The 14,046-nt window shown below is 40.1% G+C and overlaps 1 protein-coding gene across 1 annotated transcript in view; it reads right to left on the bottom strand.

Moving 5' to 3' along the window:
* dtx1 (deltex 1, E3 ubiquitin ligase) overlaps positions 1–14,046 on the bottom strand; it is a 193,872-nt gene that overhangs the window by 25,120 nt on the left and 154,706 nt on the right. Inside the window, exons 4-5 of the mRNA XM_066688937.1 lie at positions 11,067–11,128; positions 10,535–10,696 (exon numbers count right to left, since the gene is read on the bottom strand). Of these exons, the coding sequence (XP_066545034.1) occupies positions 10,535–10,696; positions 11,067–11,128 (224 nt within the window). The remainder of the gene's footprint in view (positions 1–10,534; positions 10,697–11,066; positions 11,129–14,046) is intronic.

Below are 14,046 nucleotides of genomic sequence, written 5' to 3'. Positions count from 1 at the left end.
GCAATCACAGATCATTCGTGGGATTGTGCCAGTGTTGTGAAAACATTGCGAGTGAAACACCAGGTGGCACTGAGTGCTTTTACTCTACTGATCAATACGCGATTGCTACTGCACGTAGTATAGAGTGCATTAAGGCAGGCACATCGCACGCAAAATAATGATTCATGGACATTATGAGCAGAGGAGCATTTATTGCAATGCTATATTTTTGTGGAGTAAAAGTGTTCACCTGAAGAGGGCTGTCAAAATGCAGTGTGAGGTGTACTAATGTACAATTATGTTTTGATGAATGCAATAGTTATTTTCGAACTATAAAATATTGCTTTTGAGCATTATTCCAATATTTAGGTTTACACTTGTTTCATTCTCTTATTGTATGCCATGTTTGAGATTTTTGCTTATTGTAGGCTATATAATTGTTCATGTTTTGACTGCAGTGTGATCGTTTAGAATAAAGTGCTTTGTTATTTATAACATAAATATTAATGTTTTATGATCATATTTCAATTTAAATACTACATTTGTGATATGTAAATGTTGGATTTGATGTTCATGAATAAAATTTCTAAGTTGTATACGATGGTTTGCCTTTGATTGTCATATCACAGCTGTTAAAGAGCTATCGGTTGCAATGACCGGCTATGGCGCTTCTAGTGTTAAACACGACAGCATGCGATTTTGCAAAAGAAAGTAATGAACCTTTTAGCAAGTGTCAACTATTTTCGGTATTTTTTTAAAAATCAGTCCTTTAGGCAGTCAGTTGTTACATAAAATATGTTTTTTTCTTTGGGTTTGATAATATACAGTACACTGCCTTATGCAGTTATGCAACTTATTCTTATTTTAAACAGTGTTTTTTATGTTCAAAAGTATCAGATATATATATTATATATGTAAATATATATTGTGTTATTCACAGAAAATACCTACATGAAAGAAAATGCTTAATCATTGCAAAAACCTAAAGGACAGCAATTTCAATCCCTGTCATCCTAAATGTGTCTTTGTCTTTTATTAGTGTAGTGTACCACAATTCAGGAAGTAAATTGCATCTATTTGATGTGAAATTAAAATGTTTAATAATCTTTCATCAGCTGATGTCAACTTCAAATGTAACCAGTTTCAATTACATTATCTTTAGCAACAAACTCTAGGGTATGAAATCTTAAGAACGTAAGAACATAAGAAAGTTTACAAATGAGAGGAGGCCATTCGACCCATCGTGCTCGTTTGGTGTCCATTATTATCTAAGTGATCCAAGGATCCTATCTAGTCTATTTTTAAATGTTCCCAAATTTTCAGCTTCAACCACATCACTGGGGAGTTTGTTCCAGATTGTGACAACTCTCTGTTTGAAGAAGTGTTTCCTGTTTTCCGTCTTGAATGCCTTGAAGCCCAATTTCCATTTGTGTCCCCAGGTGCGTGTGTCCCTGCTGATCTGGAAAAGCTCCTGTGATTTGATGTGGTCGATGCCTTTCATGATTTTGAAGACTTGAATCAAGTCCCCACGTAGTCTCCTCTGTTCCAGGGTGAAAAGGTTCAGTTCCCTCAGTCTCTCAGTAGGACATTCCCTTCAAACCTGGAATAAGTTTGGTTGCTTCCTCTGAACTGCCTCTAGAGCAGTGATATCTTTCTTGAAGTGTGGTGCCCAGAACTGTACACAGTATTCCAGATGAGGTCAATATTGAATCAGGTTAAACTAATTTTGCAACAATTCACCTTGTCACATTGAAATCGGGAGACCTTTTAATACTTATTGACTGGCCTCTATTACTTTTAAATACAAATACATATATTCACCCTGAAAAAATCGATAAGGAGAGTTTCCCTAACATTGTCCCACACCAGTTTCGTCCAGTTTTATTCATATTTTCTTGTGGAGAAGCAGGTTGTCTCATGACATGTCTCACAAATTTGATTGGTTTTAAATTCTAATACATAAGTTTGCTTCTACAAAATAATAACTCACTTGATAATGTTGCAATAAAAAAGGTGCTTGAAAATGTTGAATCCACATAATTTCTACAACAAAATACACACTTTCTACATTTTTCTACAACATAGGGTTCCGATGGTCAATCAAAGCAACTCTTGCACCCTCTGCACGACATCATGGCATTGGACCCCTGCTCCCTCAGTACCAGGGCCATAGACCCATTGCATAAGTTAACATAAATAAACAGCTGGCTAGTCAGAACACTGGAGTAGCCATAGCTGAACACGATAGTATATACAGTGCGGGCAGCAGGAACATTCATGTGACCTGTGTGCAGCACAGGAGCAATCTCGCTCAACTGAACAGTACAGAGCAGCCAGCTCCACTGTGCTGTCATAAAAAAACTATATACAACGTGGGGTGGTGGAAGCCGTTCATGCACCCTCTGCGCAACACAGGAGCAGTTATCTCCTGCAAGCACAGCTAGATGCTGTTATTTATGTCTTGTGTTAAAGTTTTGTTTCTTCACATTTTCATCAACTAAAATTAGAAAGCATTTCTTTTAAGTTATAGGTTTTTTTAACAGTATTTTGTCTCATTATCATCATAGTTATCATCACTGAAAATAGGTCGTTGATGAATATTTTTTGTCACAGTTTTCGTTGATGAAATTAACACTGCTTCGCACAACATGGGAGCAGTGGCCACTTGCAACACCAAGCTCTACCAAAATGTCACAAACGAACCATATACACCACAGGGTGCAGAAAAGCAGTTAATGCACCTTCTGTATAACACAGGAGCGGTGTCTGCTTGCTCTATTAACATAGCTAGGAGTGAGGCCAAACCAAGCTCTACAATGTCGTAACAAACGACAGCTCATGCACCTCTCACGCAACACAGGAGCCATTGTCACCTGCCGATAAGTACAGCTTAATGCAGGACAACAGCAGCTCTTACCGTGTTGGAACAAACTAACTATGTATACAGCGGGGCACGATAGCCAGTCAGAGAGCAGCAGCTGTCCCCTGCTCAATGAGATCACAGCCAGAGCAGGCCACAGACCTGCTGACCAAGAAACTTTATACAAAGCAAGGCAACAAGTACAGCTTGAGTTCCATCAGCTGGAAACAACGGCAGCGGTCCTCCTGTCTACTAGCAGAGCTAAGATGGGGCTACAGGCCTGCTGTCTACACATAGTACATGAAGAAACCCTTTTAAAAGGATGAAAATGGCAGTGCAGGAGTTGTGTTGCATAGAAAGAAGTCTTCATTCAGGTCGGCCCAGACAAATAACAGAGCAAACGTGAGGTAGTCTCATATTCAAACAGCTTTCTTACAGTTCTCTTTATGTTACATTATTGTCATTTAGCAGACACCCTTATCCAGGGCAACTTACATTTGTACCCATTTATACAGCTGGTTATTTTACTGGAGCAAGTGAAGTACCTTGCTCAAGGATACAACAGCATTGCCCCACCCAGGATTTGAACCCTGAACCTTCCAGTTAGGGGAATAGTGGAAACACATAGAAGCGACAGCATGGCCACATGTGAGCTGGCTCATCAATCCCCAGGGTTCCTGAGCGGCCTCAGACGGAAAACCATAGTGGGCAGTGGGTGGAGTCTGCTGAGGAGAAGAGATCCATATCAGCTCCACAAGCAAACGCTCAACTTTCGAAGGCAAAGCAGAGAAACTTCCTGTGCTCCTGCACAATGGGGATGTGAAAGTAGCCATCTTTCAGATCCACCATGGTGAACCAGTCACTGGGCTTGATGGCCTGGGACATGGTGCGCAGGTTGAGCATCTTGAAGCACAACACCTTGAGGTGGCAGTATGCTACACTAGTATACTCAGATTTGTAGATGAGGGACTATCTATGAAAGGGTAGTGATCTATTGATATATAAGTAAAGAAGAGAAAATAAACCTTTTGGAGCTTAATAAAATATGTTTCCATGCATCAGTTCTCAAGATACCATACAGGCATGTTTATGGATTGGCACAACTCCAGTATATATAAAAAAAAAATTAAACAGGAGAAAGGGAAAGCAGATGAGTTTATTCTAATGGTACTGAATTACATGTATGTGAATCCTTATGTTAAATATATATACATTATAGCGCTTGAACATTTCGAATTATGTGTTTTAACTTAAAACAAAAAAACTAAATTTGTATAGCTGGTTATTTGGTACCGATTTAAAAGTACAAGCAACAGTTTGTGGTGGGAGCCAAAGCCTATATATATATGATGGCTTTTCAGTTCCTTTAAATAACAATGTTTTAAGCCATCATTAATACTACTTACTATTGACAATAGCCACTATATATATAATTTGTGAGATCTAAACACATCCCCCTACATTATAGTATAGCAATAACGTATATTTACAAGAGCCATAAAACATTAGGTCTAGTTTTACTTCAAGGTCTCCCATCCCAGTGATATGCAGATCTGGCCTTGTTTAGAGAGATTGTAAGGATGATAAAGAAAGTGCTGTTGGAAAAGCATGGAGTTCATAATCTTCTCTGCTTGGGCAGAACATTTGTCCAGCATTATAAAGTCCTCATACAAAGCATATTATTAAAAGTGCACCTACAGTGAGGGAAAAAAGTATTTGATCCCCTGCTGATTTTGTACGTTTGCCCACTGACAAAGAAATGATCAGTCTATAATTTTAATGGTAGGTGTATTTTAACAGTGAGAGACAGAATCCAGAAATCCAGAAAAACGCATTTCAAAAAAGTTATACATTGATTTGCATGTTAATGAGGGAAATAAGTATTTGATCCCCTATCAGTCAGCAAGATTCCTGGCTCCCAGGTGTCTTTTATACAGGTAACGAGCTGAGATTAGGAGCACTCTCTTAAAGGCAGTGCTCCTAATCTCAGCTCATTACCTGTATAAAAGACACCTTCTCCACAGAAGCAATCAGTCAATCAGATTCCAAACTCTCCACCATGGCCAAGACCAAAGAGCTGTCCAAGGATGTCAGGGACAAGATTGTAGACCTACACAAGGCTGGAATGGGCTACAAGACCATCGCCAAGCAGCTTGTTGAGAAGCTGACAACAGTTGGTGCGATTATTCGAAAATGGAAGAAACACAAAATAACTGTCAGTCTCCCTCGGTCTGGGGCTTCATGCAAGATCTCACCTCGTGGAGTTTCAATGATCATGAGAATGGTGAGGAATCAGCCCAGAACTACACGGGAGGATCTTGTTAATGATCTCAAGGCAGCTGGGACCATAGTCACCAAGAAAACAATTGGTAACACACTACGCCGTGAACGACTGAAATCCTGCAGCGCCTGCAAGGTCCTCCTGCTCAAGAAAGCACATGTACAGGCCCATCTGAATTTTGCCAATGAACATCTGAATGATTCAGAGGAGAACTGGGTGAAAGTGTTGTGGTCAGATGAGACCAAAATCGAGCTCTTTGGCATCAACTCATCTCGCCGTGTTTGGAGGAGGAGGAATGACCCCAAGAACATCATCCCCACCGTCAAACATGGAGGTGGAAACATTATGTTTTGGAGGTGTTTTTCTGCTAAGGGGACAGGACAACTACACCGCATCAAAGGGACGATGGACGGGGCCATGTACCGTCAAATCTTGGGTGAGAACCTCCTTCCCTCAGCCAGGGCATTGAAAATGGGTCGTGGATGGGTATTCCAGCATGACAATGACCCAAAACACACAGCCAAGGCAACAAAGGAGTGGCTCAAGAAGAAGCACATTAAAGGTCCTGGAGTGGCCTAGCCAGTCTCCAGACCTTAATCCCATAGAAAATCTGTGGAGGGAGCTGAAGGTTCGAGTTGCCAAACGTCAGCCTCGAAACTGTAATGACTTGGAGAGGATCTGCAAGAGGAGTGGGACAAAATCCCTCCTGAGATGTGTGCAAACCTGGTGGCCAACTACAAGAAACGTCCGACCTCTGTGATTGCCAACAAGGGTTTTGCCACCAAGTACTAAGTCGAAGGGGTCAAATACTTATTTCCCTCATTAACATGCAAATCAATTTATAACTTTTTTGAAATGCGTTTTTCTGGATTTTTTTGTTGTTATTCTGTCTCTCACTGTTAAAATACACCTACCATTAAAATTATAGACTGATCATTTCTTTGTCAGTGGGCAAACGTACAAAATCAGCAGGGGATCAAATATTTTTCCCTCACTGTATAGGTCATTATGCATTCAATGGTCCTGATGGTTTGTGATTTTCTTTGGATAAGACATCAGAGATGAAGGCAGCCTTTTTGAGACAAATTGAAATGGTGGAGAAAAACACAACAAAAACCTAAATCTGTAATGTCACAGGGGATGCACAAAATAACATAGAACACAGAAGAAAAATGATTTGAGAGCAGATGAGAGTTTGAACTTATAAAAAGATTACAGAGGAATCTCCCCCCTCCTCCCTCCCCACACAGATTGATGTGCAAAGAAAAGGTTTGAATTATGCATGCTTTCTGAAGTGTCTGACAGCTTCATTAGGCTCTCAGGACCACCTTTTAAATAATAATCCCCCCTTCTTAACTCCAGATGGCACAACAGCTCTCCATTCCACTCCTGGAAAAAGCCATCTGCCACATGTTTGGAAAATGCACTCTTGTTGAGCACTTATTTATTGATCATTCATGTCTTCTCCAGAATCTCCCAATGCTCCCTCCTCCCTTCCTAGCCCTGCTCTCCCCAGAGTGTCATGACAGAGATTGTGAGTTTGTGTGGAATAGACGATCATCTCAGGGATAAAATGAAGAGCCTCAGTCAGGGATCAATTATGACTAAAGAGCATTCAGGGACCTTGCGGTTTGCATGGTTTGGCAGCCTCTCAATTCATAGCTAAGAGCTTACTTTATGTCTTATAGCATTTCTTTGGTACAACTCTGTTAAGAACATCAGAAAGTTTACAAACAAGATGAGGCCATTTTACCCATCGTGCTCGTTTGATGTCCATTAATAACTAAGTGATCCAAGCATCAACGTCCAGGCTATTTTTGAATGTTCCCAAATATAATCCATCTACTTATATTACTCTGAATACCTACAGCTTCCAGTTTTAGTATCAATCTTTGGTGTAGAACCTTATCAAAACCTTATCAAAATCTAAGTATATCATATCATATGCTTTCGTGTGATCTACAGCTGCATTTGCATGTTCAAAAAACTCATGAGACATGATCTGCCTCATCTAAACTCATGTTGACTATCACCAGAATATGGTTTTCATTAAGATGCTCCTCTACTTTCTACTGTCTATGTTTTTTTTTCAAAATATTACAAGTAATGCAGGTGAGACTGATTGGTCTTTAATTTCCTGGCTCAGTTTTGTCCCCTTTCTTGTGGCTAGGTATGACATTTGCAGTTTTCCTAACAGTTGGCCCACCCCTGTTCTCAGTGTCAATTGGAATATTTTAGTTAGTTAGTTTATTCCCTCACTGATCACTGATCACTGATTCAATAATCATCCCAGTCTCTTACCTTAATTATGGCACCTCACATCTCTCATTCCCTTGCTGTGTATATATACCCCTTTGTTCTGGACATCCAGTGCAAAGTCTTGTTTTCGTCCTCGATTCCAATTCCAAGCATTAATCACTTACTAGCCTGCTTTTGTGTACCCGACTCCTGCTTGCCTCTTTATCACCACTTTCTGGATCTCCTCCGTGGACCTGTTAGAATGATCAATTGACCCCATGCCTGTTTCCCGACAACGACTCCTGGTTCAGACCTATGTCCCTTTTCCCTTTACCCGATAAGTCCCACATCTGGGTCCGACACACATGCCGTGAAAGAACAGACACCTATAAATAATTTCCCTAATTTCTTTAAGTAGTTTTGGAAATATACCATCTGGCTCAGGGTATCTGTTTCTATCTGTTTTTCTACCTCTATATTTCCAAAAAAGTTATGGGAACAGTAAATACTTTAGTTGAAACGTACATGGTAAATGTAGCATTCATATTTTAATCAGATCATTTACATTATGCATGGAAAACTGACAATTGCTGGTGGTTGGAGGAATTGTAATTTCAAAACTTATATATAAAACACAGGCCCTTTACACTGATATTAAAATGAATAGCACAGCCTACATATTTATCGGCAAGCCCTCCGCTGCTTTCTTTTGATTCTGCATGTGAAACCAGTCTTGTCATAAAGGGATGTGAATGTTTGTTGTTAGTTTGGGAAGCTGCATACATGTATCTGGGTCATGGTTCATTTCTGTTTTTAAGAAGCTTTCTTCTTAGAATGTATTCTGCTAGCATAATGAGTGAATTACAAATGTATATGGTTAACAATCTAGTCAATACATTTTGGGAAAATAAGCAGAAAGCATTTTGATATGTAAACAAGGCAACAATCTCTGGAGCAGATTAATCAATGTGTTGTTTATGAAAAGACAATACATTAAACAATTCAACAGAAGAGCCCAATCACAGCCCATAAATCCTGAAAAGACCTTCCTTCTATTGTTACCAGTTGGTGACAAGAATAGATAATCGCCAATTTTTTTATTTTATTTTCATTATTTTCCTCAAAATTCTACAAACAATAACCCATAATGACAACATGAACGAAGTTTGTTTGAAATCTTTGCAAATGTATTAAAAATAAAACACAAAAAAAGCACATGTACATAAGTATTCACAGCCTTTGCCATGACACTCAAAATTGAGCTCAGGTGCATCCTGTTTCCACTGATCATCCTTGAGATGTTTCTACAACTTGATTGGAGTCCACCTGTGGTAAATTCAGTTGATTCAGACATGATTTGGAAAGGCACACACCTGTCTATATAAGGTCCCTGAGTTAACAGTGCATGTCAGAGCACAAACCAAGCCATGAAGTCCAAGGAATTGTCTGTAGACCTCCGAGACAGGATTGTATCGAGGCACAGATCTGGGGTGTGTACAGAACGATTTCTGCAGCATTGAAGGTCCCAATGAGCACAGGACCAGGACTCTTCCTAGAGCTGGCCGCCCGGCCAAACTGAGCGATCAGGGGAGAAGGGCCTTAGTCAGGGAGGTGACCAAGAACCCAATGGTCACTCTGACAGAGCTCCTGCGTGTCTCTGTGGAGAGAGGAGAACCTTCCAGAAGAACAACCATCTCTGCAACACTCCACCAATCAGGCCTGTATGGTAGAGTGGCCAGACGGAAGCCACTCCTCAGTAAAAGGCACATGACAGCCCGCCTGGAGTTTGCCAAAAGGCACCTGAAGGACTCTCAGACCATGAGAAACAAAGATTGAACTCTTTGGCCTGAATGGCAAGTGTCATGTCTGGAGGAAACCAGGCACCGCTCATCACCTGGCCAATACCATCCCTGCTGTGAAGCATGGTGGTGGCAGCATCATCCTGTGGGGATGTTTTTCAGTGGCAGGAACTGGGAGACTAGTCAGGATTGAGGGAAAGATGAATGCAGCAATGTACAGAGACATCCTTGATGAAAACCTGCTCCAGAGCACTCTGGACCTCAGACTGGGGCGAAGGTTTATTTTCCAACAGGACAACGACCCTAAGCACACAGCCAAGTTAACAAAGGAGTGGCTACAGGACAACTGTGAATGTCCTTGAGTGGCCCAGCCAGAGCCCAGACTTGAACCCGATTGAACATCTCTGGAGAGATCTGAAAATGGCTGTGCACCGACGCTCCCCATCCAACCTGATGGAGCTTGAGAGGTCCTGCAAAGAAGAATGGGAGAAACTGCCCAAAAATAGGTATGCCAAGCTTGTAGCGTCATACTCAAAAAGACATGAGGCTGTAATTGGTGCCAAAGGTGCTTCAACAAAGTATTGAGCAAAGGCTGTGAATACTTATGTACATGTGCTTTTTTGGTTTTTTATTTTTAATACATTTGCAAACATTTCAAACCAACTTCTTTCACATTGTCATTATGGGGTATCGTTTGTAGAATTTTGAGGAAAATTAATGAATTTAATCCATTTTGGAATAAGGCTGTAACATAACAAAATGTGAAAAAAGTGAAGTGCTGTGAATACTTTCCTGATGCACTGTATGTTGGTGGTGAATACTCCAGTATGTGGATGTAAAATTATATTTGAATGTATATTTCAAATATAAATTTCTCTGCATTTATAAACACCTTCTTTATTTCGTAAAAGGTGTCTGTGTCCCGAAAGAATCATGACCTTTTGATCCTACAGTGGAACAGTAACATATCTAATAATAAACAATTACATTGATCATAAGCAAAGGACAACCTAAACCAAGCCAAATGTCCCTAAAACTTCCAGAACCATAACGAAGGATCTCAGTCAGTGGTTAAGTGGATCAATCTGATTTTAGAAGTTTTAATTGTACTTCCACTGATTGTTTTATATTTCTTACCAAATACCCTTAGCCAGGGCTATTTACAGTTGTTACAAATATACACATATCAGGAAACATAGTACAGTAAAAAAAAAAAGGAAAATACAATATACAACTATACACCTATACAAATAGAAATGTACATATACCCTGGTATTCTGAATATATACCCTGGTATTACACACCAGGTTGACAGGAGTCTACAGGCCTAGACTGCTGACAAAAAACAAAGGTGCTGCCTGTCCCAAGTATCCTCACCTTTCTTCAGGTGCTTCTTCTTGGTTTTGCGTCGGATGCCGTTGACCCCAGGTACAGGCCTCATGTCGCTTTTGTTGATAGGTGGCGGGTGCAGGATGGGCTTGGGGGCGCGAGTCAGACACACTGGCAGACCGGCTGCACACATCAGGATGCCTGTCATGCCTGTCAGTGCAACAGGGCCGAATGGTGGAGACACAGTCAACACAAAACTTCACGACACTTCCACAGTTGGCTATGATGGCATGATTCAGAAAAGGGAATCCCCTTTCCATACTAAGCATTTGCAAGGGGTAACTCCTTATCTCACTGCTAGTTCTGCAGCAATTCCCCCAAGGAAGTGTTTACCTTGATCTGTGTCCTCATCCCAAACCCTGTTCCTTTGCCTGTGTCCCCAAGAGGGGAACAGGGCTTGGGATGAGGACACAGAATAACTGTATCAAGTAACTGAACAGATATGTTGCAGAATTAAAAAACAAAGATAAATAATACGAATACTGCATTGAATAGGCTAATTGTCTTCCTGTGCCCTTACCTGCCAGAGCAGGATGAACCGGCCCAGAGCCAGTGAGATTCTTCACTGGGAGGGCTGGTACCCTGCAAAAATGAAGACAGGTCAATCTGTATACTATTTTGAATGGTTGTGGATATTTTTAAAGAGCATAGTCCCTCACGAAATCCCCCAAACGTTTTAGTTTTGGAAATCCTTTTGAAAACATATCATACAGAACCATAGTTTCAGACGTGCAATATCTTTCATGTGAAAATTGAGTTAATATCAATACGAAGTAGAAAGGAAAAGAACAAGGAAAATATTTGTTATAAGTAATTTTTGAAATCACTGTTTTCAGAACAAACAGACAAGGCAGAAAATGAAACGCAAGCAGTAAAATATTTAATGCTTACACATTTCAGATATACATTACAAGAAACTGTAAGCATAAAGAGGATATATGTATATATACAGATGACAAATTAAAGGAAAAAACTGAATAAATGAGTGGAGGAACGAATGCAGATTTACATCTGCATTTACTGTAGATCTATGGGAAAGACATCAGCAAATAGGGTTGGAAATTGTGGTCGGAAGCACACATTCGATGACCGTGATGCTTGTGCATTACTGCGATATGTAAGGAAAAACAGAAGAGCAACTCTTTCCCAGGTGACTGAGAATGTCAATGCAGGATATGATCAGACTGTCAGCAAAAACAGTCCATTCAGAACTACACAGAGAGGGATATTATAGTAGGGTTGCAGTGCATAAACCCCTCATTACAAAGACGAATGCACATTTGAGAGTTCAGTGGTGCGAAAACCATAGGCACTGGTCTACAGAGATGTGGAAAAAAGTGATATGGTAAGTTGATTCATCTTGTGTGGCATATACCAAGAGAACAGTACAGGCCTGACTGCTTGACCCCTACAGTGAGGGAGTCAAGAGGCTCTGTGATGCTGTGGGGGGCATTTTCCTGGCATGGAAGGGTCACTGCAAATCATTACAAAGTTATACTGAGTGATCACCATTATCCTATTCCTGATGGGAATGGTCTCTTCCTGGATGACAGTGCACCCATCCACAGGGCACGAGGGCTCACTGAATGCTTTGATGAGTATAAAAATGATGTGAATCATATGCTATGGCCTTCACAGTCACCAGATCTCAACCCAATTTGAACACCTCTGGGAGAATTTGGACCGACGTGTTAGTCAGCGCTCTCCATCACCATCATCAAAATATATATATATATATATATATATATATATCCATTTTTAAATTTGGAACTTTAAGTGTAACCATGTACCCAAACCCAAGGTTAAATATATTTTTTATTGGATTCATTAATAATGTAGTGTATTTTTTTTATTTTTTTGCTGTCAAACTAGCACATTACAAAATACTAAAACAAAGTTTAGAGTATTTTCTTTTTAGTGTCAAACGTAAAACATGCAGTGTCTCTTTTAACAAATATAGATAAAGAATCAAGCTTCTGTTCTGAAGGTTACCATTTTTTATATTTCCATGATAGCTTTGGGGTAGCTGTACTGGATCTTTTGTGAAATACACAAAGACGCCTACTCACTATAGTCTAAAACATGAAGGATGAGGTGGAAGTGATGGCAAATAGTCTTTTGGCTACAGATCAAAAGTACCATCTTCTGAGAGCATGTCATAGTGCATGGTTGACATTTATATGGAGAGGTGAACAAGACTGATTTGCATTGCAGTTAATACTGTGGTATGCAAGATCAGAGATGCATTTAAAAATTATGTGTGTTAAATTTACTGAGAATAGTACTATTGAGCCTGATAGAGCTGCGTACCAGTCAACCAATAAGGTCAAACAGTTCCACAGTGACATGACTGATCTAAACTGACAACCCAAGGAACCTGAAGCCATTTTAACAGGAATGATTTAGAACATCTGCACACAGAAGCAGATATATATTGTAAATATCACATTGAAAAAAGAAAACAGAAATACTTCCAGTCCAGGTCTAATTTTCCAGTATTATTCTCCCAGGCCAAGTGAGACAAATGCTCTGAAAGGAAATCAGACCTTTTGGCAAAAAAGTTCACATATTCAACAAATAACACATAGAGAAAGAACCGCTTTGATATCTGTAAAGCCTTCTAATTCTAGACTTGGAAATGCACCAAAAAAAAGTGCTGTGAGGCTGTTGCTTCTGTCACTTTGTTTAATTGTGATTGGAAATTGAACATGTTGGATGGAAATTCCATATATGATATTCTGTATGTGCTCATTTCAAAATGGATCCATGTAAAACTTGAATTGTGGAAAACATTATGATCTATTGGCACTTCAACAGTGTTACACACATTCATCACAGATTTAAAAATGCTCTTGACCAGAATATCATTGTATGAATTTGGTACCTGAATTTATTTAAATGTCTGACTTTCACATTGGTTCATCCTTCAGCTACACTCACCTAAAGGATTATTAGGAACACCATACTAATACTGTGTTTGACCCCCTTTCGCCTTCAGAACTGCCTTAATTCTACGTGGCATTGATTCAACAAGGTGCTGAAAGCATTCTTTAGAAATGTTGGCCCATATTGATAGGATAGCATCTTGCAGTTGATGGAGATTTGTGGGATGCACATCCAGGGCACGAAGCTCCCGTTCCACCACATCCCAAAGATGCTCTATTGGGTTGAGATCTGGTGACTGTGGGGGCCAGTTTAGTACAGTGAACTCATTGTCATGTTCAAGAAACCAATTTGAAATGATTCGACCTTTGTGACATGGTGCATTATCCTGCTGGAAGTAGCCATCAGAGGATGGGTACATGGTGGTCATAAAGGGATGGACATGGTCAGAAACAATGCTCAGGTAGGCCGTGGCATTTAAACGATGCCCAATTGGCACTAAGGGGCCTAAAGTGTGCCAAGAAAACATCCCCCACACCATTACACCACCACCACCAGCCTGCACAGTGGTAACAAGGCATGATGGATCCATGTTCTCATTCTGTTTACGCCAAATT

Source organism: Amia ocellicauda, chromosome 17 (genome assembly GCF_036373705.1).
Source record: "Amia ocellicauda isolate fAmiCal2 chromosome 17, fAmiCal2.hap1, whole genome shotgun sequence".
In the NCBI taxonomy this organism is placed as follows: domain Eukaryota; kingdom Metazoa; phylum Chordata; class Actinopteri; order Amiiformes; family Amiidae; genus Amia; species Amia ocellicauda.
This window is presented reverse-complemented; position numbering and strand designations above follow the sequence as displayed.